The sequence below is a fragment of the Aethalodelphis obliquidens genome, unplaced genomic scaffold (genome assembly GCF_003676395.1).
Source record: "Aethalodelphis obliquidens isolate GAN/ISIS:26980383/991018 unplaced genomic scaffold, ASM367639v1 scaffold8, whole genome shotgun sequence".
Classification (NCBI taxonomy): Eukaryota; Metazoa; Chordata; class Mammalia; order Artiodactyla; family Delphinidae; genus Aethalodelphis; species Aethalodelphis obliquidens.
Window position 1 is genome coordinate 52,618,350 of NW_020837952.1, and position 26,244 is coordinate 52,644,593.

Genomic DNA, 26,244 nt, shown 5'->3' on the forward strand with positions numbered 1-26,244 from the left:
TGCTTTTTTATGTTTCTGAATCTGACTTGTAAATCATTCGTGGTAATACTTCTCTTTCTGTTTTCAACTTAGGCATTATCTGTGCATTGTATCTTATCTGACTTGTGCAAATAGGCCTTTTTTCTTTTGGTTTATTTTAAATGTAACTCTTATGAAATTTTCCCTTGTTAATTCATCTTTTCTTTTCCATAAGTTACATACTTCACTATTACCCATACCTTCCTGAAGGGACTGGCAATGTCTCATTGAAGTGTCCTTCAGCATTTCTAAACCCCACTATAGTGGTGAAGGTAAAATAAAATTTAAGTAAATAACCAGTCAGATCAACTTTTAAGCATTTCACTAACTGAATGAGGACATTTTCAATATATTTAGTGTATAATTTTTAAATTTCCTGAAAAAACTTTTCCTGCGGGAATTGTGACATTGCCTGTCCTAAAATTATTTGAAGAACTTTACCTTCGAGTGCAGTTCATGGCTTGTCATCTTCAAAGTCAAAATGGATGTATAAACTTGAATGCCAAAAAAGTAATTTTAGGGCCTCCCTGGTGGCGCAGTGGTTGAGAGTCCACCTGCCGATGCAGGGGACACGGGTTCGTGCCCCGGTCCGGGAAGATCCCACATGCCGCGGAGCGGCTGGGCCCGTGAGCCATGGCCGCTGAGCCTGCGCGTCCGGAGCCTGTGCTCCACAACACCACGACAGGAGAGGCCACAACAGTGAGAGGCCCACATACCGCAAAAAAAAAAAAAAAAAAATTTAACAAATTTAAGACAATATTTAGAACATTTAAATTTTTGTAGTTCTTCAAATCAGTGAAAATCTTAATAATGATAAAAATTTCATCACCAGTGGACAGATGACAATTCCTCCTTATTTTCACCTATTGCCTTTAAGAAAGGCTTGATAGAGTTGAAAGCTGTTCTGTGGGCAACTAATAAAGAAGTGTGCCTACTTTTACACTTCTCTGATTTTGAGCAAATTCAGAGAGCCCAACAAAATGCATACCAAAAAATTATGCTCTCAAGATCTTTAATATCACTATCATGTTCTCATCAGTTCTGTTTAAATTGCAATACAATAGATTTTAGCCTTTCACCGATTCAATTGGTAGGATTTTGTGGTCTCGAATGCATGGTATAACCTGTCTTCCTCTGCATCCTGCTTTATCTGTGCATTTTGTAACCGTGATTGAACCTATCCCTCTGACTTAATGTCGGTTTTCACCCTGTCTCAGTGTTGTCAGACCTGTTGGCATGTCAGAAGTTCTCATTAATCTTGAAGTATTTTTTTATATAGGAGGTGTTTTATATACTTCCCCAAACAACAGCTTTAATTCATGAATCAAATCAAATTAAGCCTAATGTACTTCCTACAGCTTCATCCCTAGTATATTTACAAACAGAAAGAGGAGGTGACAAGACACTCCTTTATTCCTTGCTGCCCTTCCAGTCTGCCCTTGGATCACTACGCATTTCCATCTGGAAGGTTGCTTCTCCACAGTGATTTCGCATTACAGGAGGGTTTTCCTTCTTTGTTTCTCAGACCTGGTCCTGTAGACGGGAAGGAGCCTGGACACAGGGACCCATTCTCAAAGGCCCGGCAGGACCGCCATGGCTTATGATGACTCCGTGAAGAAAGAAGGTATGACCCCTTAACCTGAGAAGCATTCCAAAGGGGGTGTCCTCTTCAATCCTTGCAGCCCATGGACATAGAGACCAGGACTGGCCATCACAGCCTGGACTCCCAAGTGATGATCCAGAGCACTAGTAAAACTCCACGTCATCCCCAGACTGGGCCCATGGAAACGAAAACCAGGACAGGGTTCCAACACAAGAGTCCGAACCATAAGTCTCTGTAGTCTATTGGGGTGATCCCCTGCAGCACTCGTGGTCCTTGCCAGCTCCAGTGTGCAGGAGTCTGAGGATAGGAGTCACACAGTGGACACCCACAGAGCAGCACAGCACACGAATCCTTATTCTTTTCAGCCTTACCTCTGCAAGTCTGTGTCCACCTGCCAAATCACAACTAAGAAACCATGTCTAAGGATGCACCTTGGGCCTTTGCATAGCGTGGAAGCATTGTTTCTTCATGTTTGATTCCTGTATTTGCAGCCAAGTCATCAAGACATATTCTTGTCCCCTTGGATCTAGCCCTGTGTTCCAGTGGACTTACCAAATAACATGATTCTAATTTGGAAGTGAAGGGACTATTGCATTTCATATGTGGCGATTTGGTTGTGACTTACTTGACTTTCTCATTTCCTTTCCCAAACGAACCTGTGCTTCTCAGATTGCTTTGATGGTGATCACAGCTTTGAGGACATAGGGCTAGCTGCTGGCCGAAGCCAACGAGAAAAGAAACGTTCTTACAAAGATTTTTTAAGGGAAGAGGAAGAAATCGCTGCTCAGGTCAGGAATTCTTCCAAGAAGAAGTTGAAGGTAAATTCTAAACATTTGAATTAGGAAAGTTTTAAACTATTTCGTATCATGTTTCCTAGTATTTGAAGAAAGAGGTTTCTTTGAAAAACATTTAAAAAGAAAAATAAACATCATTCACATCTATTTTCACTATTTCCTGTGTTTTACTTTATTTTCCAAAGTCAGAAATCATCAGAAAACAACATTGGTTCCAAACTGCCTTTGCCTCATCATCTTATCCATTGCTCAATTCTTCTTCCTCTTCAATTCTAGGATAGTGAACTTTACTTCTTGGGGACGGACACGCACAAGAAAAAGAGGAAGCACTCCTCTGATGATTACTACTATGGAGGTAAGGATGGGAAGGGGCAACAGGCGGGAGAAACACATCACTGGTTCTTGGAGTCGGGGTAGGGGAAAGGGATCCAGATGTTGCTGACTCAGTGGCCTATTTAACAGGACAGTGGTTCTTGTTCTGAGTGCCGATAAACCAGTGTGAAGGAGGAGAGGTGGAGGGCTGGTATTTTGGAGGATTCAGCATAGAAGAACAGTCTTCATTTGTGATACACCAGGTACCAGGTTCCTTCTCCCCTCAATCATCCACTTATCTTGTGCCCATTGCTGTCTAGCATCCCTTTTGCCATATGTAGTCCTGGGCCCTCTGGCCTGCACCTGTGGGTTACTTCTCAATCCAGCGCGTATCCACTCACAAGACCAGTTTTTCTTAGCTATATTGTGCACATAGCTGACAAGACTAACTCTTTCCTAGAATGGATTTGTCCTGAACACAGGAACAAATGATGCTTTGTCTTCAGTGTAATCTAAATTGTAACTACTCGTAATCCTGCAGCTATGGTCCATTCTTCTGGGTATGCTCTCTTTGGTTGCTTGTGAAGACTCAGTGAAGAAAAACAACTTGAGTGGCAAGAGCTGTCTCCAGGGTCAGAGGCAGAATCTACCAAGCCAAGAAGCACATGAGCATCATCTCTGAATGTTTGGAATCAGTTGAAGGGCCTCCCCTCCAATCATTCCTGTTAGCCTCTTCCTCATCTTAGTTGGGTGTTTTTGGTGAGAGAGGAAACTTGCTGGAAGTTGCTTTGTCAAATGGACAATTACTTCTCTTGATTATTTCTAGATATTTCGTCTTTGGAGTCGTCACAGAAGAAAAAGAAAAAGTCTAGCCCGCAATCTACTGATACAGCTATGGACCTGTTGAAGGCGATCACCTCCCCTCTGGCAACAGGCACCAAGCCTTCCAAAAAGACAGGAGAAAAGTCCTCCAGTTCTTCAAGCCATTCAGAGAGTAAAAAGGAACACCACAGGAAGAAAGTCAGCGGAAGCAGTGGGGAGCTGTCCCTGGAGGATGGTGGTTCCCACAAATCCAAAAAAATGAAACCACTCTATGTGAACACAGAGACGCTGACCCTTCGTGAGCCTGATGGGTTAAAGATGAAACTTATTCTGTCACCAAAGGAGAAGGGAAGCAGCTCAGTTGATGAGGAGTCTTTTCAGTACCCCTCTCAACAAGCGACTGTGAAAAAATCCTCTAAGAAGTCAGCTCGGGATGAGCAAGGTGCTTTACTCCTAGGACATGAGCTACAGAGCTTTCTGAAAACAGCCCGGAAGAAGCACAAGTCATCCTCAGACTCACGTTCGTCTCCTGGCCCTGAAGGCTGTGGGTCTGATGCCTCCCAGTTCCCAGACTCCCACAGTGCTAACCTTGATCTTTCAGGGCTTGAACCTATTCTAGTAGAATCAGACTCCTCCTCTGGCGGGGAGCTAGAGGCAGGGGAGTTAGTGATCGATGATTCTTACCGGGAAATCAAGAAGAAAAAGAAGTCAAAGAAGAGCAAGAAGAAGAAGGACAAGGAGAAGCATAAAGAGAGGCGACACTCCAAGTCCAAGAGAAGTTCGGGACTTCCCGCTGCAGCAGTGGGAGAGGTCCCAGCGCCGCCCGGCCCTCCGCCCAGCATCCCGTACACTGGAGCAGCCGCCCCTCCCCCACCGCTTCCTGGCCTCCACACAGATGGGCACAGTGAGAAAAAAAAGAAGAGAGAGGAGAAGGACAAAGAGAGGGACAGAGGAGAAAAGGTAAGGCATTTTTTAAAGTATGATGCAGGGTAGGAGGTGAAGCAGGTTTTTCCTTGACAGTAGTAAGTGGACTTGGAATTAAGCAGATGAACCGCTGGGAATGTAGCAAGGTAAACCTGCTGGAATGATATAAAGTAGAAAATATTACCAATGGTACAAAAATAGGAGCGACCTTAATTATTCATGGGTTTTCTTGATAGAGTTGTTCTCCCACCGTGCCAAGCATAGGTTTAGAAATACAGAGGCTTATTCTAACTGGCCCTTAAAATTCACAGAAGGAGCCAAACCCAATTTCTTTCACTCAGCAGCGCTGTCTGGCTGAGGCAGTTGAGAGATATAAAAACATATTCATTCTGTGAGTTCATTGTGAAAAATAGATTTTCAAAATTAGAATGATGGAAAAAAAATTAGAATGATGACCGATTAACAAAATAAGCTAACGGCTTCCCACGAACTGGTGTTGGCTACTTTCTGGTATTCTTTTTAGTGTCCAACGTGTGTGCTCTCACCATTTGAGTGCTTCCTGTGTGCCAAGCCCAGTGCTACCATAGGAGTTAAGAGGTGGAAAGAGGGGCAGGAGGACACAGCTCTTGACCTCAGTGAGCTCACTGTTGTTGAGGAGACGGGAATGAGAGATCAGCCGCCTTGGTTTGATTTCTTTCTCACAACTCAAGAAATTTTCTAGCAGTTGTACTACAGTACAGGGGCTGATGACTGTGTCATTACAGGTTTCCTTTAAAAAATAAACTTTTTCCCCAGATTACCAAAGTAATATATTATTTTTCTAGAAATTTAGAAATTCAGAATAGTAGAAAGAAAAAAAATAATAGTTTTGCCACCTAAGGACAACCATTTTCTTCCTTTGCTCTGCAAAGTTAAATGTCAGGTAAAACCTGAAAGAAAGGCAGCTAAGAAAGAGAAAAGCAAATATATTAAGAATATGGGATTGGCGATTTCATTTCAGTCTATAATTGAGTCACAAGTGATTTTCTCCACTAGTAGGAGTGCCTTTTAAGCAAGTATACAGATCAGAAAGAAAAAGCTGTATCTTGTTTTTTTTTTAACTGTACCTTCTGAGCTAAGAATCAGTGTGAGCATCAAGAACTGAACAGTCCAATACTAGCGTGGGTTTTATTCATTGTTTATTCCAAAATTGTTTCATGAAATAGTACATATCCTGTGTAAGAGTCTGTTTATTCCAAGAATTTCCATTCTAGTGATACATGATAATGCCGTAAACTAATCTTACAGTGCTAAATGGGAGGAGGGCAGGGTTGTCAGAGAAAGCTCTAAAGAAGAAAAAGGTTGTCAGCAGAAGGGAACACATGGAGGCAGAGAGAGGTTTAGGAAGCAACATAGCAAAACAGCTGAACTCTAGTCCTATGTTTCCAACTGTCTGATAAATATTTCTTCCTGGGTGCCTTGGCTACCTCAGAGCCATGTGTCACTAATGGAGCTCATCATCCAGACCCTTAAACATGCATCTCCTCCTCCATCTCCTTCTGGAGTCCACATGTCCTACTAGTCAATCCAAACTAAAAACTATATGCTGATTATTTTTCTCAGTACTTCATTATGAAATTTTTCAAACAGAAAGTATTGAAAGAATTGTACATATGCCACCCATTGAGATTCTTCAGTTAACATTTTGCTGTTTGCTTTATCATCCATCCGTCCATCCATCAATCCATCTTATCTTTGTTAATGTATCTTAAAGTAAGTTGTAGGTATCACACACACACCCCTAAACACTTCAGCTTGCATATCATTAACTTCAGCTCAATACTTGTTTTCTGGGCTTTTTTTAGGTAAAATTCACATATGGTAAAATGCACAGATGTTAAGTATACCACCTGATGAGTTTTGATAAGTTCACACACCTGTGTGACCAAACCTCTATCAAGATACAGCTATTACCCTCATCACAGATACCCAGTGATGTTTCTCATACCCTTTCTCAGTCAATCTCCACCCCTAAAACCAACCACTGTTCTGATTTTTTTCCAACCTTATGGTTCACTTTTACATTTCCCTCTTCCCTGCCCACACCCTCCACTATTTCCACTCAGCTGTTGGGCCTGATACTCTTCCTCTTTAATAACTTCCACACCCTTATGCCCTCTATCACCACTGCCTCATCCCTCCCTCATCCCTCTCATTAAGTACATTACTACTTAATGTAGTAATAAATGGCCCCCTTTCCATTTCTTCCCCCATGCAAAATTCATCTTACTCTGATGCCAGAATGAACTTAAGGACCACTTTGATGATGACAGTTGTCTGTTCAACATCCTCAGAGCATCCTTACTGCCTTTATGTTAGACCCATAAGCTCCAGGAGGACCGGGATCATGTCTGTCTTGCTGTCTACTCTGTCCCTGGTACCTAACCCACAGTCTGGCCCATCGTAGAAAGTCAGTAAATACTTCTTGAATGAATAAGTATCAAAGTCCAAACCCTTGACCAAGCATTCATAATTGTGATTTAGCCCGAAACTTCCCTCTTCAGCCTTACCTCCTGTTAGTCTGCTTTGCGTGTACTGTGTGGGGACCATACTTGTTCCTTACCGTCTTAGCTCCACTCCTTGGATGGTATTTTGCAGTGACCTTCTTCCCCTTGTTTTTTCTCCTTCACATATTGAAGGCCTGCCTTCCCTTCAAAATGCAGTCAAATGCCACCTCCCCTAAGACATCCTGACTTTCCAGTTATAATTAACTTCTGAATTCCCATAACACCCTTGCTATGGGAAGTTGCTGCACTTGTTGTCTTCCTTATATTGGATTCATCTTTGTATATATTCGATTTCCCCTACTGAAGACTCCTTGAGGGCGTTTTAGTTCCTTAGGGACTCTCAGCCACCTTGATGTTATTACCTTCAACTCCTCGGTGTCCTTGGTAAGCATTTTGTGACACATGTCAAATGAATGAATATGTGGATGAAAACATAGCATCGAAAAGGTAGGTTGTAAGCAAATGGTAAAGAATCTTGAATGCCAAAGTAAGGGATTTGGCCATGGGCACTTTGGGGTTATGAGCAGAGTTTAAATATGCTGTAAATGATAATTTAAGAATAAAATGATGAAGCTATACCTGGTGACTTAGACCGAGGAGAGACTTGTGGCAGATCACCCAGGAGGTTATTATAGTCGGAGGTCAGTAATGAAAGCCTGATAGAAATAAAATTGAAGAGACTGATTCAAGAAAGACTCTGAAGAAAAAACTGACAAGATCTGGCAGCTGGGCTTGGCTCTGGGGAGCCAGAAACATAAATGAGTATATAAATGTCCCTTAAGGTTTTGAACCTGGGTGGCTTGCAAGATAAAATTATAATCTCCTCAAGGGTAGGGACTTATTTATAATTCCCCCATGCAGCTAGCAGTTGCTAGTGAAAAGTGAATTTCAGTTTATAGCAAAAAATCTTACTATGAATCAGTATTTGACTGTGACTGTCCAAACCTGAAACCTGATACTTTGAATGTAATCATTTATTTAGCCAACAGATTATTTATGGGACATACCCCATGGTTTGGTTTTGGTTTTTGTTTTTTTGCGGTACGCGGGCCTCTCACTGTTGTGGCCTCTCCTGTTGCGGAGCACAGGCTCCGGACGCGCAGGCTCAGCAGCCATGGCTCAGGGGCCCAGCCGCTCCACAGCATGTGGGATCTTCCCGTACCGGGGCACGAACCCGTGTCCCCTGTATCGGCAGGCGGACTCTCAACCACTGTGCCACCAGGGGAGCGCTACACCATGTTTTTTAAACTTGACCTGTGCCTGAAAATTTCCATGGAGCTTTAAAAAAAATCCTTTCCAAAGAAATAAAGAAATTTTTTAAATCCTGGGTTTTGTTTCAGTATAAAAAAAGAACTATCTGAGGGAATTCCTTGGCAGTCCAGTGGTTAGGACTCTGCGCTTCCACTGCAACGGGCACGGGTTCAATCGCTGGCTGGGGAACTAAGATCCTGCAATCCGAGCAGTGCGGCCAAAAAAAAAAATAGTATCTGAAAGTCCACCTAGAGATAGAACGGAAGGTTTCAGGAATAGCATTCCCTCTGCCTGCAGTGAGCACACACAGAGAGCCCCCTGGTGGAAATGCAGGAGGCCTCTGTGTGCCCTTTCTACCCTAGAATCTGTGACCAAGACTGCAATGAAAATAGAGAAGCAAGAGAATGGCTGGTTTGGGAGAAGAAGAAAAGTTAGGTTTAGATTCCAAGATATAAGCATCTAGAGATTCAGCATAGCTAAGTGGTTAAGAGCGTGGCTATGGAGCCAGACCCCTTGGGCTGCATTCCTGGCTCTGCCACTTCGAAGCTATGCGATGTTGGACAAGTTGCATGACTTCTCCATCTACACGTGGGGATGATGATAGACCTACCTGGTAGGGTTGTTAAGGGTTCAGTGAGGTAATACATGGGAAGGTGTTCAGGGCCTCGGTGTGCCAGGGCCCTCTGGGGCGCCACAGCAGACTCACAGTGGCACCACTAGATTTTTTCAGCATTAACATTTCAGAAAAAACAGTCATACTTGCCATCTGTCAGGTACCTCATGAACTACTAGCGCAAAGTAATTCACAGTTTCAACGTCTTTTTATGTTCCATTCCTTTCAGTGATTGCTGTGATAAAAAGCACGTACCACGTGAAGACCCACACAGGAACCATGAACCAACAAAGTTTGGGAACCTTGGCTTTGCACAGTGTTGGCACATTAGCTAAATAACATTCAATACATGTTAGTTGTTACAGTCATCATCTCAGTAGACTTCCCAGGGAGCGGTGGAAATGCGAGACCTAGAGTTCAGTGGACCACCTGAAACCAGGGTTGGAAGAGGGGCCGTGGTGCTGGAGGAGACACTGAGAGGGCTTAGCATCGCAGAGGGAGGAGGACAGTTTCAAGAACAGATTGGGCTCATGCTTGAGAAGACAGGAGTTCAGGTGTAGTGGGGAGAATGGAAGCCAGGCTGGCAGAGTTCATATGAGAATGAGAAGCGAAGGCAGCAGTGGGGGACTCTTCCTGGAGAATTTTGACTGATACAAAGAAGGGAGATTGGACTCTCTCCCCTATGAATGGTGACACTTTCAGTGTGGAGTTTCATTTAGGGAGTGTTTTTTTAGCTTTTCTGTTTGCCTGTTTGTTTCTTTGTTGTTGAATCCTGCTTTCCAGGAGGAGAGAGAAATCATATGGTGATACCTTGATGATCGTTTCCGCTTTAAGACCATCCGGTTGGAGTGGGGAGCTTTTGGTTTATGTTGGAGGAGCAGGATATGGTAACATTTCAGAAATACCTTACTTTTGGTTTTACTAAATCAGTAAAAGCCCATTCACTTCCACTCAAACTAAAATCTGTGACGTTGCCACTTCAGAGGAATGCCTTCACTTACCTGTGTGTTTCCAGAATGTTCTCATTTCCTCTAAGCAAATGAAGCCTGGCCCAGTGCCTAGTGCCTGACACACTCAGACATTGCTGTTGATCTACTTAATAAACTAAATTCTGAGAGATAGGGCTTCCCTGGTGGCTCAGTGGTTGAGAGTCTGCCTGCTAATGCAGGGGACATGGATTCAAGCCCTGGTCTGGGAGGATCCCACATGCCGCGGAGCAGCTGGGCCCGTGAGCCACAACTGCTGAGCCTGCGCGTCTGGAGCCTGTGCTCCTCAACAAGAGAGGCCGCGATAGTGAGAGGCCCGCGCACCGCGATGAAGAGTGGCCCCCGCTCGCTGCAACTAGAGAAAGCCCTCGCACAGAAACGAAGACCCAACGCAGCCAAAATAAATAAATTAAAAAAAAAAAAAGTTAAATTCTGAGAGATAACTAGACTTGTCATGGTGTTACATAAATTCTCCCTCTGTTAAGACTGACGCTGAGTAACAGTAGCGATAAGTGGTACAAATCAGGAGGTACCATCTCTGAGAGCCTGCTATGTGCCAGGCTCTCTGAGGCATTTTTGCACACATAGGGGTCTTGACTGACAGGTATTGTTAGCCCCCTTTCACAGAGCAGGAAGCTGAGAAGAAAAGACATGGAGCCAGAATTTTAATGGAGGTTCTTTAACCCCAAGGCTGTACTCTTTCCACTGTAGCACATGCCTTTCTAAAACTTAAGAGACGGTTACCCGGTGCCACAACCAATCTTTGACAAAGCTAAAAGTAGGTTCTAGGGTAAGGGAGACTGACATGGTGCACTGGTGTCTGAGATTTGTCCTATGGAAGCATACAGATGTTGAAATGAAGGGGCGGAAAGCTTGGACTCGAGTTCAGCAGACTTGGTTCTTGTTCTTGTTGCTACTTACTAGCCTTGTTCTCTTGAGATTGCTTCCTCGCTTCTCTGCTCACTTGTGAAATGGGGTTATTTGGATTAAATTAGGTGTGCACGTAGCACGCTTGGCACACACAGGGCAGGGCTCAGTCAGTAGCTGCTGTTAACAACGACTGTTGCTTTCATCCCACATTCTTCGGAAATATAAAATATACTTGAAAACATCTTTTTAAAAGTTTTTTTTCAAGCACTCATTTCACATATTCGACTAAGCAAAAGGGCTCTTGTTTATGTTTTCTTTTGCTTTTTAATATTAACATCCACCTTTTAGGAAGCAAACTCTGTAGCTGTCACCTATTTGGAAAGCAGTTAAGAACCAGAAAGAAAACAGGGTCTCTAAGGACCAAAAGCAGGTGTTATAGAGCAAGTTTCCTACAGCTCCTTGGAGCACGTCGTGGGCACCGGGGAAAGGAACATCAGCTGGAGAGGAGTCAGGGGACCATTCTGACCCCGTTGTTTTCTTCGTAGAACTTCACCTACGAGGGTGTTGTGAAAAGCAGACGAGGTAACACAAATGAATGTGCGTACTGGCCTTTTCACACACAATTCTGAGACTTTGTTATGCATTCAGTACATATTTATTCTGCACTTACATTGTGCCAGGCACTGAATCAGGTACAGTGTTAGCTCTCAAAGAGCTCCGTGTGTAGTAAGGGATTGGAAAGCATTCAGAGTGTTGAACCTCAGCAGAGGTGGGTGCAGAGTGCCAGGGAAAGCCTGTGGGTGTCCAAGAAGCTTTCAGGGGGAGGCAGCCCTGAACTGAAACTTAAGGCCAAATAGGTATTCCAGTCAGGGAGTGGAAATTCATGTGAAGGCCCAAGAGGGCATAGGATGTTCAGAGAACCACAGGAGGTCCAACCGGCAGGTTAAAAGTAACCATGTGGAAGGCAGGAAGGGGGCTTTAGTAAATTACAATAATAATAAGAGCTATACTCACTGAGTTGTTCATATGTTCTAAGCACTGCACTACGTTTTTTATCTATGGTGTATTGGTGAATTTTCACAGGAACCCAATGAGATGTAGGTATTATCCTGTCCATTTCACAGAAATAAGCTCAAAGTGAAATAACCTGCCCCAGGATGCACACCTGTTTAGTGGCAGCACAGAAATTTGAACCCAGATTTTTCTGATTACAGGACCCAGAAAGAATGTTTAATTTATATTCAGTGGTGTATTATGAGAGAGAGCAGAAATAGATTCCCATTCAGAATGGTTAAAATAAAAGCTTTGGTGTGAAAACTTTACTGCTCTGTCACCCTTTCCTTTAGCCAGATTGCATTTAGGGATCTGAGTCAAGTTAGTTCAGAGGAGCATCAGATGGTGGCCCTGCCACTCGCTGGGTAAATGACTCTGGATCTGTTTCTCATGTTTAAAATGGCAGGAATGATGGAACTTACCTCGTAGGGTTGCTAGGAGGGTTAAATGAGTTTCTATAGGTAAAGCCTTGGTAACAGTGTCTCCTACACAGTATTAACATCAATGAAGAGATTGGGTTCCTGTCATCAGCAGAAGAAAGCCAAGTTTTATTTTGAAGATTCATAAATGATGTTTTGCCTTAATTCCCAGATGTTTTATCCTTTAAAATAGGTTTTTAAACTAAAATAGGTTCTTAAACCTAAGCTATAGGTTCATAGATGGGCTTGAAGAGGGATTTCTATCAGTTTCTCAAAGAGTTCTATGATCTCAAAGAATTCAGCGTGACTGCTTTAAACAGGGCATTAAGAAGTTGCTCTTAGGGCTTCCATGGTGGTGCAGTGGTTGAGAGTCTGCCTGCCGATGCAGGGGACATGGGTTCGTGCCCCGATCCAGGAAGATCCCACATGCCGCAGAGCGGCTGGGCCCGTGAGCCATGGCTGCTGAGCCTGCGCGTCCGGAGCCTGTGCTCCACAACAGGAGAGGCCCCAACAGTGAGAGGCCCACGTACCACAAAAAAAAAAAAAAAAAAAAGTTGCTCTTAGAAGGTCTGGATATTGTGACACGTATCCTCAAACATTTAAAAAGAAGTTCTGGCTGTAAAAATTACAACTTTGTGAGTCACACTTAAGTGGATTTGTTGCTAGTCATTTGCTGCTAGTAATAAAGTATCCAAGTTTTTAAAATATTAACACTTTGTTAAAGGAGAGTCCATGTTATTCCAGATGTAACTACTGTGATTCACTTGCCACACTGTTTTCTTGCACTAGAAAGTCTAGGCTGCAGTTACTAGCCTTGCATTTAGAGTCACTTGGAAATATTTTGATGTCTCGAGATCATTATTTGTGTTATTTCTAACTATTAATGTAGAAAGATGTCTGTTCCCTGGAAAAAATTTAACCCTTAAGTTCGAATTCCAAACTTTGGATCCACAGGCCTGAGTTGCATCTTAGAGCACAATGGTTAGGTTCTAAGGTCAGCACATAAGGTGAAAATTGTCAGTTTCCCTTGAAAATCCCTTAGGAAGGCTCCACGATGAAGGCCAGCAGTTGCTCAGTCCAACAGAATGTCAGCCCAGTGCACCTGGATTTTACTCTCTTCGCCAGGTGAAGTCACTGGTATATGTTAAAGAGCCATAATTTTATTTATTTATTTTTTCATAATTTTATTTTTTAAACTGTGTCAGCTCCAAACATCAGAATTACACTTGGGTAGCGAGTTACACACACTGAGGGAGACATACAGGAACTGCCTGGGGAAAGCCGATCTCATGCTGTCACACACACTCCAAGGAATGGGTTCTTAGAGCAGAACCACACAGACTGATCAATCCATATCTCCCTCTCTCCGTCTCTCTCTCATAGCCAAACAGAACTTACATGAACTCATGCCTTTCTTTGTAATGCAACCTCATTTTATCTTGGGCCCAGTAAAGGGGGATGTGAAAGGATTGGATCACTTAGAGCATTTGGGGATGTGAGGCTGCTACTAAGTTAAAGGCGATGCAGCACCCAGAGCTCACTTGCGTGGCATCTGAACATGACTAACTTTACCAGAAGAATGCTAAAAATAGGACCTTTACTACTGAAACGAAAGTTTAAAGTAAAGGCCTTGCTGCTATTTTCTTTGTCTGATTTAGGTCAGAAGATTTCACTCTATCCTCCCTCACCAGAATTTCTATTTTTAAAAAATCTTGTATTAGCTTTTTGGATGCTACAACTTCTGTTTTGAAAAATACAGAGGGAATAGAAAGGAACTTTCCTATTGTGGCATAACACATTACCACAAATCTAGCAGTTCAAAACAATATCCATCTATTAGCTCACAATTCTGTAGATCAGAAGTCCAGACAGGGCTCCACTGGGTTCTCTGCTCCATCTCTCACAGGACTGAAGCCAGGTGTTGGCTAGAACTGGGTTCTTAGCTGAGGCTGGAGGTCCTCTTCCAGGTTGTTGACAGCATTCAGACCCTTGCAATTGTAAAACTCATGGCACCTTGTTGTCTTCAAGTTCAAGGCCAACAACAGGAGAGTGTCTTCTGTTGGGTCTCACCTCTTTTAAGGGCTCACTGGGTAAGGTCAGGCCCACTCAGGATAACCTCCCTTTGGGTTCACTCAGATTCAGCTCACTTAGGGACCTTAATTACATCTGCAAATTCCCTTCTGCCATGTAACATAACATGATCACAGGAGTGATGCCCCATCATATTCTCCAGTCCTGCCCACAGTCAAGGGGAGGGCATTTTACGGGGTGTGTCCACCAGGAGGCCGAAATCCTGGGCGCCATCTTGGAATTCTGCCTACCGCAGAAATAACATGACTGAGTACCTACTGAAGTGCCAAACGCTGATTAATTCCCACCTCTGGGAATGGTATTAACCAAGTTTTACTGACAGGGAAACTAAAGCTCAGGGAAATGAAGCAGTTTGTGTAACTAGTAAATAGTATGGTTAGGATTCTAACCTAGCTCTGTCGGCCTCCAAAGGCCAGGCTCTTTCCATTTTTTCACATTATCTCTGATAAATCCTGTCACTTCTCCCTCCCTTTCAATTTATCTGCCTTTCTCCAACCCCACTGTCTTGGCTGTAGGCCTTCATCATCCCTCTTGGGCACTCCTGCAGCAGCCCCCCAATCCCCATCGGGCTTCCTGCTTCTGCTGTTGCTCTGCTCCAGTCCATTCTCCATGGTCCTAACGTGCAACCTGACCATGTGACTTCTTGCTTAAAATACTTGCATCACTTCTTTCCAATGGAGTCCATACTCTTTAATACAGGTTACAAGGCATCCGTCTCTAAGCACTCCGTGCTTCTCTGAGATCATCTCCTACTTCTCTCTCTCATGAGTGTTACCACTCTAAGAGCCTAGAACACCCGTAACCACTCTTCACCTGGCTAATTCCACCCAGCTTTCCAATGAACATTTAACGTCACTTCCTCCAGAGGCTCTCTTCAATTGCCTAATTTGTGAGGTACTCCTCATACATGTTCCTGTAACACCCAGTAGTTTCCCTATAATATTGTTGCATTTTATTATGACATATTTATCTGTCTTTTCTGTTAGGTTATGTGTCTGGTTCTTGGCTGTATTCCCAATGTCTGGCACATAGTAGATGCTCAGTAAATATTTATTAAGAAATGAATGGCAGAATACTTTGGTGGGTTACTTCTTTTCTCTTTCCTTTGCAGTCTCCTTCTTTTTAGTCTCTGTTTTTCCTTCTTTGCCATTGAAATACTTTTAATATCACATGTCAGGGGACTTCCCTGGTAGTCCAGTGGCTAAGACTCTGCATTTCCAATGCAGGGGGTCCAGGTTTGATCCCTGGTCAGGGAACTAGATCCCCACATGCCGCAGCTAAAGATCCTGCATGCCACCACTAAAAGATCCCGCATGCCGCAACGAAGATCCCGCACATGGCAGTGAAGATCCCGCGCGCTGCACCTAAGACCCGACACAGCCAAATAAGTAAATAAATAAATAACAAAATTTTGTTTTTAAATATCACATGTCAGAGAGCAATCCACTTCTCATGCGTTTTATTCAGGATCAGATAATTAGTATAAGGTGAAGCTAAAATGGTGAGAAAAAATGGTGGGCCTTCAAACTTTACATCTCATGTTTTCCACTATTTTATGCTGCTTGACTGCCTTAGAATAAGATCTGGGCTCCAAAAGCTCATCCTCTTAACTACTCACTGTACCCAGTACAGATACTCAATAAATGCCGGTATAGTTTCTACATAATTGAATAAAGTCCTTTATAAGAGTTATGAGAGGAACCCCTTTCTTCACTGTGTGGATTTGGATCTAACATATTGGGTAAGAGTTGTGATTAATTTTGTAAAGGTAGGTTCAATTTTATGTTATAGCTGTAGATAGCCTTGTGGAATAGAGAGCATTGACTTTTCATAGTCTTATATCATGTTTGAGAAAACATTGTTAAAACTCCTTGCAGGTTTTATTTTATGGCCAAATGTCAGGCCTATGAATAAGCTGTTTTTAAAAGATTAGTCTAAAATTTTTGAAGCTAAATTTATAACAAACATGGCATAATTTTCATAGCCAGAGAAGTGCTATCTCATTCAAAGCAGTTTACTTTGGAAGACATTTCAGGGTTGTTTCCATTCTTCAAAAATGGTTTCAGAATTCCTTTTGGAATTGAAGTCTGAGACATCACACAGCTTCTTTACTGTCATAAGTTTTGGCTAGTCTTTGGCCTTTGAGGATAGTTGTTTTATGAAAACAACATTAAGAACTAAGGTGAGGGCTTCCCTGGTGATGCAGTGGTTAAGAATCCACCTGCCAGTTCAGGGGACACAGGTTCAAGCCCTGTTCCAAGAAGATCCCACATGCCGTGGAGCAGCTAAGCCCGTGCACCACAACTACTGAGCCTGCGCGCTAGAGCCCGAGAGCCACAACTACTGAGCCCACGTGCCACAACTACTGAAGCCTGCACGCCTTGAGCCCGTGTTCTGCAGCAAGAGAAGCCACCACAGTGAGAAGCCCGTGCACCGCAATGAAGAGTAGCCCTCACTCACCACAACTAGAGAAAGCCCGTGCGCAGCAACGAAGACCCAATGCAAACAAAAATAAATAAATAATTTTTTTTAAAAAAGAACTAAGGTGAATAAAGTGTGTGATCAGGCTTCATTTAAAAACAAGGTGCAACTCTGAAGTCACAAGACAGGACTGTGTTTGTTGGTTTGTTTTGGTTGTAAAATCAGATTCTTGAGGCAAACAGAAGTTTCCGGTAGCTTTTAAAGCACCAACCAACCGTTAATGTCATTATAAGTGCAGGACCAGAAAGGACTATCTTGGGAGGCGATGGAGGACTGATCATCATGTTTTGATACTTACAGATGAGGTTGTAAGGAAAGCCAGACTGAAGACATCTCAGTTTATTAGATAATGGTTACAAACGGATAATCTTTTCTTTTGAAAAGTAATTTTTTCTGTTACAACATATTTTTTTTCTTTGGCCCATAATGCATAGCCCTGGAGGTCAGGCTAGGCTGTAGCCATTCTCGTGTTATAACTGGCATAGCTGCAGGACCCAGGGAAGTCACTATTTTTCTAAGTTTCCTTTCTCATCCTCAAAATGAGAGATTTGAACAGGTGCTATCTAATGCACCTTTTCAGGTAGGAAAGCTCTTTTCTCCTGAGTCTATGGATAATTGTAAAATGGGATGCATAGTAATATATAGTATCTTTTGTTTTATATATCCCTCATTGAACTGGTTTTGAAAGCTCATTTTGTTTTTGTTTCTCAAAAATCATGCATTGCTTTTGGAATTGTCATAAGTGAAGAATAAACATATTTCAGGTAGTACAAAGCAGTTTGTTGAAGTGAAAGAGGTTCATCTTACGTTAAGTACCAAAGAATTGTCTTCAGTTATTTACTTCTCACCTTGGACCACAAGAATGTGAATAATAAAATAACGATAAACTACAAGTGACGGTCAAAGCAGGATCAGGAAAATTTTAAGATTAGAAATCAAAACCAGAGGAACAATATGAACAAAATTTAGCTCTTGATTTTCTGGCCCCAAAGCAAAGGGAAATTATGTGGTTCTTATTTTCAAAGAAGATGAAAACTAGACACCCAAGGAGAGGTAAAGATTTTCTTAGCACTTAATTCTAACCGAAATATGTAACATTTGTAGAAAGGATGAAGAGCGTTACAAATAATTATCAAGTAGCTGCAACAACCTGAAAAATCTAAAATTAATTTAGCATGTGGATTTTACCTTCTAAAGTAAAACTGATACTCATCTCTGAGTCATAAGTAACATGGATTAAAAATTAATTATCGTGTTTAGGAAAGCTGGTTAGTAATTTAGCACTCTTGATGGAAAAGTGCAGGTATCTTTTTTGTTTTGTTCCCATAGATGCAAGGTTGCTCAACCTGTGTTCTAATTAAGTCTTACCCTGTTCTATTTTTATGTGGTACTAGCCAAAAAAGAAGAACATGTCGGCCTACCAGGTGTTCTGTAAGGAGTATCGTGTAACCATTGTGGCTGACCATCCAGGCATAGGTAAGAACATTTCTCATCTTTAGTGCTTTTACTTTCCATCTGTGTCCCTGAAGCAGTGCAGTTAATCCAGTCAGCAGGCAAACTTATTCCCATAGTATGAAAAGAACACAAATCTCATTTCTTTCCTCAGTTGTGCAAGTCACTGTAGATTTTGTCTTAGTTCACCCCGTCCATAAAGCACAGTACATAAATATGCAGTTGTTTCTTTCCAAGGTTCTACAGTTGACCTTTTCCTTAAACTGCCCTCAGTATAGAGTCGGAGTGAGATGACATATTACATTGTTCATATTTGTCTCTATATGGAAGTTAGTGAGGTGAGAAGCACACTACACCTCAGGCCTTAGACAAGTCACGTACCCTCTGCACATCTCATTTGCCCAATGTGTGAACTAGCTTCCCAACCTGCTCACCAGGGTTGTTGTGAGGCACACTGAAGCACCGTGAAAGACACAGATGTGCTTTATAAAGCACGACCTCGCTCTACATGTGGAAGCACAGCATTACACGTCTGGCAGATCGCTTCCGAGCTGCTCTAGGGAAATTCTTCTTTGTCTCTGAGCTCTCAGAAATTCGGTAAAACTCTAACATCTCTTAATCAGTCAAATTCTCCATAACATATTTTCTCTAACTTAAGTAGATAAGCCCTGTTCCGTGGAATCAAATTAAAAGACGCCAGAAAGATGCTTAAGGAATAAGTCCTTAGAGAGTAGACATGTGAGAATTTGAGCCTGTCTCACGGCCACCAAAACAGCCCCTTCCTTCCAGAAAAGAATCAAGGAAAGTGATGGGGTTTGGTTTGGTTTTCTGAAAGACTCTTGTGCTATTTAAATCTGATCTTCAAGACCCTTTTCCTAGTTTTTGCTCCTATCAGTCGTCTGTTTTGTTTATGGTTAAACCTTTACTGTTTTGGGTTCTTTCTGTTTTTTATTTTTTTTTACTCCTTTATGCTAGATTTTGGGGAACTGAGCAAAAAACTGGCTGAGGTGTGGAAGCAATTGCCAGAGAAGGACAAACTGGTAAGTACAGTTTACAACGGACACATTTTTCATTGCTTTATGCCTTCCAAAATGTGTGATCCTCCGACACACCATCCCAAACAGTGGAAAATGGTTTAGCAGAGGACAATAAAGTAGTTGGCGCCAGTTCACTCTACATGAGGATTTAGCTGCAGGGAGGCTGTCTTCTAACCTCATCTAATTTTTTCCCAACAACCTGACATTTGAGCCAAAAGATGATGTAACTTGGGCAATGAGTCGTGTTAAAAGAGAATCTAAAGTCAGAGACCTTGACCACAAACACCTACTAGTCAGCTGTGGTCTGAGAACTGAGGAAAGTGGTCCACCTGATAGTCACAGCAAATAATAAAAACATGGGACAATGTTTACTAGGTAAGTAGGTTCCAGGTCATCATCCTCATCGACCATTACCAAATAATAAACCTTCCTGTCAAAAAGCTAATAAGACAATGATAAATAGTCATATTTGAATCACAGTTACTTTCCAATTAGATGATATGAGGGTAGTCTAGGCATTAGAATTACCATCTTGCTTTTTTAAGGTACAGCTCATCTGGGTGAAAACAACATATATTTTTCACCCAGGTCAATTATCTTTAGTTTCTGTTTTCCATGTCATTGTTATCCTAGTATTGGTGTTTCCAACCGGCAGGTTAGAAGAAATATTTAAACCACATGGACATTAGGATGAGCCAGATGTTTCCTCTATGATTTTACATTTCAACCTTAGAGTGATCATAGAATCAATGCTGCAATGTGACCATTAGCACTGGGGGGTGTTCGTGGTCCTCTGCTAAGATACTACTGTCACCGCTATCTGAAGCCTGTTCACTGACCCTCCAGCTTAAAAGTTAACATTAACCCTCTGTCTGCTCCCCTCCACTGTTCCCTTTCTTTTCTTCATTCTCCTCTTCCATGACTGCTTTCCCTTTTACTTTTTTTGCCCTTTTAAATTTGTTTGCCCTGATCTGATTGCAGATTTGGAAACAAAAAGCTCAGTATCTGCAACACAAACAGAACAAAGCAGAAGCTACAACTGTGAAAAGAAAAGCATCCAGCTCAGAAGGTTCCATGAAAGTGAAAGGTAGTGACCACATCCCTCTCCTCTTTTCATTCTTTTCCCTAGAGCACTGTGAATTTTGCTTCCTCACTAAGAAATGGGGAAAAGAGCCTATATTAGAAGCAGATCTTGATATCCAGATATTATTACTAAATATTAAGGGTTGCCAAAAAAATTTAGAAAATGTTGTGGGTTTTTTTGCGGTACGTGGGCCTCTCACTGTTGTGGCCTCTCCCGCTGCGGAGCACAGGCTCCGGGCGTGTAGGCTCAGCGGCCATGGCTCACGGGCCCAGCCGCTCCGCGGCATATGGGATCTTCCCAGACCGGGGCACGAACCCGTGTCCCCTGCATCGGCAGGCGGACTCTCAACCACTGTGCCACCAGGGAAGCCCTAGAAAATGTTAAGTCAGAAGTCAGCAAGCTTTCCTGTAAAGGGCCAGAGAGTAAATATTTTATTTTTTTATTATTATTTAATTTTTTTTAAAATTTATTCGGTTGCACTGGGTCTTAGTTGCAGCTCTTGGGCTCATTAGTTGCGGCATGCAAACTCTTAGTTGTGGCATGCATGTGGGATCTAGTTCCCTGACCAGGGATCGAACCTGGGCCCCCTGCATGAGCTTGGAGTCTTAACTGCTGTGCCACCAGGGAAGTCCCTGAGAGTAAATATTTTAAGTCTGAGGGCCATATGCATTCTCTGTCACATATTCCTCTTTGTTTTTTCTACAACAACCATTTAAAAATCTAAAATCATTCTTAGCTCACAGGCCAATATAAAAACAAGTCATGAGCCAGATTTGGCCCACAGTCCATAATTTTGTTAATGCCTGGTAGAGCTCATAAAAAGGGAAAATCTGGAAGAATATTGGCAAGCTTTCTCTATTTTGTCTCTCTTCTCAGCTTCCTCTGCAGGAGTACTGTCACCCCAAAAGAAATCCCCACCCACCACCATGCTGTTACCCGCCTCGCCAGCCAAAGCCCCTGAGACAGAGCCCATCGACGTGGCTGCTCATCTCCAGCTGTTGGGAGAGTCCCTGAGCCTCATTGGACACCGCCTGCAGGAAACCGAGGTGAGGGCACTGCCAGCAGCATGACTCCAGTCGCTTATATAATTTGAATCCACTTACTCATTCCACATACATTCATTGAGCAACTACTGTATGCTGGGTTATGCCAGGTGCTCAGGATACAGTGATAGAGAAGAGAGATGGTAATAGAAACATCTAGAGATTTGGAATCTACCTACTGGCTCTCAAAGTTTACACTAATACCGTCCTATTGAAACAATGGCACAAAAGGAAATTAGACTACCCTGTAACTTTTTTTTCCCCAGTTTTACAGAGATACAATTGACATATAATCCTGTAACTTATTTTTATTTTTTAAAAATGCAATGGGAAAAATGAGTACAAATCCCATGGAAGCTTTGATCGTTATTATTTCTAAGAGAGTTTGGATTTTTCTATGCATTTCCAGCAAGGTTTTCAATAGACAGGTTAGATTGTACAGGGGATTAAGTGTTCCTCTACTGCTTTGAAAGTAGGTAGCAACTGGGAGATTGAGGTTCTCAAGCTCTTCATTTCTCTGCACTTGAATCATACAGTCCTATGTACCCTAAGGAGATCTGTGTCCTTTTAAGCTTCAATTTCAAAATCACTTAACCTGCAAAGCTGTCATGTTCCATTTCTATTACCATATGCAATTTCTAATCATATTTCTCCCTGGCTAACTCAGTAAGTAGTGTAGTATTTCAGTTTTCCACTGGGTCCTAATAGGACATTTCAGCAAAGAAATCAGTCTGAATTACTAAAGCCATCTTTAAGCTGAGAAATCAGTGTAGGGATATAAAACTACTCACTTGTTGAATTACTACTACTTAATTTGTTGAATTATTATTCAACAAATAAAATGCCAAAGGCCGCAAGAGATGAAGCTTTGTCTAAGTTCTTTGGCTAGTTTCTCAAAATTTAGTAGGTGTCAAAACAGCTGCTTTCTTGTAGGCCCAGATATTTGAATGGATATAGATATTTCCAGAATAAAATATTCTGGGATCCTTATTTATTTTTCATATTTAGACATTCTTACATTTCCTAAAAAGTTAAAATTTTAAATGATTTGTGTTTTTCACCTTCCATATTCCAGATTTTCCCTGATGTTTCCATTGAGTTTAACAAATAGTTGTTGAGTACTTAGGCATTATTCCAAAAACTGGGGGGAGTAGAAATTATGATGATTTCGTATCCTCAGGAAACTTACAATCTAATTGGAAAGATAGAATAGATAAATAATTAGCAAATAAAACAAGCCAGCTTCTGTGAGCGGTTGCTGTGGGAGAGTTACATATACATATTGACCAGAAAAGGGAAAGAATGTTGCAGAATCTCTAGTCCCCTTTTTTTTAACATAAGGAACAGTCTTATTACGATATAATTCACATACCATAAAGTTTACCCTTTTAAAATGTAGAATTTAGTGGCTTTTAGTATATTCCCAGATTTGTGGCTCCATTACTACTGTCTATTCCAGATCATTTTCATTACCCCCGAAAGAGACCCCATATACATCAGCAGTAATTCCCCATTCCCCCTATACTCCACTTTTTCCCAGACTTTAATCATTTGTGTATATCTTCACAATTTTGCCATTTCCACATACCACTTTATACTGTTATTTACTTGGTATTTTTTTAATTTTAATTTTATTGGGGTATAGTTGATTTACAATGTTGTGTTAGTTTCAGGTGCACAGCAAAGTGATTCAGTTACACATAAATGTATATTCATTCTTTTTTAGATTCTTTTCTCATATAGGTTATCCCAGAATATTAAGTAGAGTTCCCTGTGCTATACAGTAGGTCCTTGTTGGTTATCTGTCATATATAGTAGTGTGTGTATGTTCATCCCAAGCTCCTGATTTATTTATATTTTTATGTAAATAAATTTATCCATGCTTTCACAATGATGTCCTCGATATCACAAGTGAGATACTCTAATCTTTTTTCTAATATATCTCAAAATGGATTTATATCAAATAATTAATGTTCACCTCTATGCCACCTGAAATTAGTAAACGTACTACACTTTAAGGAACACTAATTTATACAGTTTGCTCATTTAAAGACTGAATACCTGAAACCTAATGAAATTAACTGACCGTTATTACAAGTTTACACAACTCGCTGTGACCGAGCACAGCTTGCCCCACTTCTCAGCCTGCTCTCATTCTGCGGCTTTGTGCCACCTGAAGCAGTTACAGTAGCGCTCGAGAGCAGAGAGTTAGGGGGTCAGGAGAGGCTCTGTGAAGGGGATGTGGAGTTCCAGTGGGACCTGGAAGGATAAGCAGGACTTGGTATCACGGAGCTGTTGGAGAGAGACATCGTAAACCAAGAGAACATCTGCTTCTCGGCCCTGGAGTTTTCTGCAGAGATGGGCCCAAAGAGACCCAGTGGGGCTCTAGACCCCCCATTCCCACTTCAACCAGATCTTTTAGCTGTTTTATATATTGGGGTTCCACTTAACGTTTTATTTCCAGAGGGGTTTATTGCTAAAATGATGAAAAACTAGAAGATCCAATGCATAGGGTAGAGGAAGGCTGAATATTAAGGGCATAGTCCAAACTACAGAGGGAAATGACTGCTCAGGAACTACTGGAATTTTTTGAGTAGGGAGGAATGATCAGAGCTCTCATTTGGTTTTCACTGAGAATATTTTCTATTTTAGATTGGGAGTGAAAAGTGACCAGAATTAGGGAAAAGTTATAACAATAATCTAGACTAGACATGACAAAGATTTGAATTTAACAAATATTTATTGAGAGCTTACTCTGTGCAGAACCCCAGTATTTATTGGAAGGATATAAAAATGAATATGACTTGGTTCCTACTCTCAGGTTGCTTATTGGGAGAGTCGAACATAAAATATTAGCTAGCATTAACTGTAGGGCAAAAGTATGGAATAATATTCCTAATTGCTGTCTTCCGTTGAATGCTCACTCAGGCAGCTTTGGTTCAGAGTGCTGTACATGGATCCTTTCCTTTAATTCACACTGCAACTTTGTGAAACAAAATTTGTGTTCCCTTATTTTATAGAAGGAAAAACAGACTTAGGTTAAGGAACTTTCTCTAGAGTTTAGCCCATAAGTGCTGAAACAGAGCCTTGAGTTTGGTGGTATGACCTCAGGGTCCATGCTTTTAACCCTTTGCTGCCTGCCTTGGAAGTGGGGGGAGACATTGGACAAGGAGAATGAAGGGAAAGAAAAGTCAACGGTGGCAAGGCCTTGAGACTGGGCAGATGTGTGAATGGTGGTGATTTTAGCAGAGGAAAGGATGCTAGGAGGAAGGGTAGGTTATTTCTCTTTACCGTATGTTGAGATTGAGAAATATCCAAAATGAAAGCCCTAGCAGGCAGCCAGAAAGGCACTTTTGGAGATGAAGATGTTGGTAATAGTAGTAATCATTATTGATACTTTCTGAGCACTTCCCAGGTGCCAGGCACCACCCCAGGTACTTGATGTCTGTTGTCTCACTTAATCCACTCCGTGCTACAGATGCTGTCAGTACTGTGTTTTTCAGGCACAGTATAGAAAGCCGCTTGCCCCTCTCGGTGAGTGGGATATAGCCAGGTTCTCAACCCCGCATCTCAAGCCCAGAGCTCATTCTCTGAAGGACGCTTCTGTGCTGCCTTCCTAGGTGACATATCCTCACAGTACTTCTGGTTGAAGCAGATTATACAAGAGCTGGGCAGCATTATTTGTAGCAAGCAATCTTATTTGCTATGTCTTTGAATCACAGAGATATAAACAATATGCATTTTATAAGTTAAATTTTAAAAAGAACAGAAAAGTGGTATCATCCACTATCAAAAAAGCCACATATGTGAAGTGTGTGTGTGTGTGTGTGTTTGTGTTAAATGTTAATGTGTAGAATTCTCATGGTTATCACATTTGAGCTATATTTGTGGAGTTCATAAGAAAAATACTTTTGCATACATGATCTCCACAAATCTTCCCAATAGATGAGGCATTTTTTACGATTTTTCGATATAGGTTTTTTGGGGTTTTTTCCTACTATTCCTAAGTGACTAACCTAAGGTCTCACAGAGGGTACAGTGGATTAGGAATATAGAAAGGAAACCTGGGAATGTATTCTTATCAAAGCAGAGACCTTCCATTTCTGCCACAAGTTTCATAGAACCACCCAGGACTTAAAGAACCGTGCAAGGAACTCACCCAGAGCCTGGAGGGAGCCTCAGGAGTGTAAGTCAAGCTTCAGTCCTCTCCTGTCACGCTCTCCTTTTCAGGGCATGGTTGCTGTGTCCGGCAGTTTGTCAGTGCTTCTGGATTCCATCATCTGTGCGCTTGGCCCCTTGGCGTGTCTGACCACACAACTACCTGAGTTGAATGGCTGTCCCAAACAGGTCTTGGTGAGTTTCCTTGTTTCCTGGGATTTGGGGGGCCAGACCCCTTGGGAGCCAGAGAGGCCCTGCCTTCATGAGCCCTGTGAAGCACAAGCCCATAGGCTTCCTGGATACAGCGTTGCCATAGGCTGTCGCCCCGTGAACATGACACTGAGTGTTGAATGCCTGCCAGGCCTTCAGTGAAACAGCAAACACGCCGTTTCCTAAGATTTCTCTCCTTTGGAGGGAAGCGTTGTAGCCCTTAAGGTACTGCACCTCCTGTGTTGCCTATTTGCTCTTCCAGAGACAAAGAAAGTACAGGAGTCTCCTGCCTCTATTTTACTAGGGTTAACGGGAGAAGCCAGCAGAAAAGCTCCCAGCATAACAGACAACGGCGTGACATCTTCTCTCTCCCTGTTTTCTCTAACTCTAGATTTTCTTTCTCATCTCTCTCCCTTGAATAAAGAAATATGTCTCAGGGAACTAAGGTAAAATACTCTTCAGCTGAACCTTTTTCCT

The 26,244-nt window shown here is 42.1% G+C and overlaps 1 protein-coding gene across 5 annotated transcripts in view; it reads left to right on the forward strand.

Annotated features, from left to right (window-relative positions):
• HMGXB4 (HMG-box containing 4) overlaps window positions 1-26,244 on the forward strand; it is a 31,659-nt gene that overhangs the window by 3,289 nt on the left and 2,126 nt on the right. Inside the window, exons 2-11 of one of the 5 annotated variants that reach the window (XM_027107484.1) lie at window positions 1,544-1,642; window positions 2,291-2,439; window positions 2,692-2,770; window positions 2,878-2,990; window positions 3,554-4,509; window positions 18,178-18,259; window positions 19,211-19,275; window positions 20,254-20,359; window positions 21,233-21,402; window positions 25,630-25,752. In XM_027107484.1, coding sequence (XP_026963285.1) covers window positions 3,622-4,509; window positions 18,178-18,259; window positions 19,211-19,275; window positions 20,254-20,359; window positions 21,233-21,402; window positions 25,630-25,752 — 1,434 coding nt within the window. In that variant the 5' untranslated portion in view covers window positions 1,544-1,642; window positions 2,291-2,439; window positions 2,692-2,770; window positions 2,878-2,990; window positions 3,554-3,621. The remainder of the gene's footprint in view (window positions 1-1,543; window positions 1,643-2,290; window positions 2,440-2,691; window positions 2,771-2,877; window positions 2,991-3,553; window positions 4,510-18,177; window positions 18,260-19,210; window positions 19,276-20,253; window positions 20,360-21,232; window positions 21,403-25,629; window positions 25,753-26,244) is intronic. The other 4 variants (XM_027107485.1, XM_027107481.1, XM_027107486.1 and 1 more) reach the window with 4 other exon arrangements.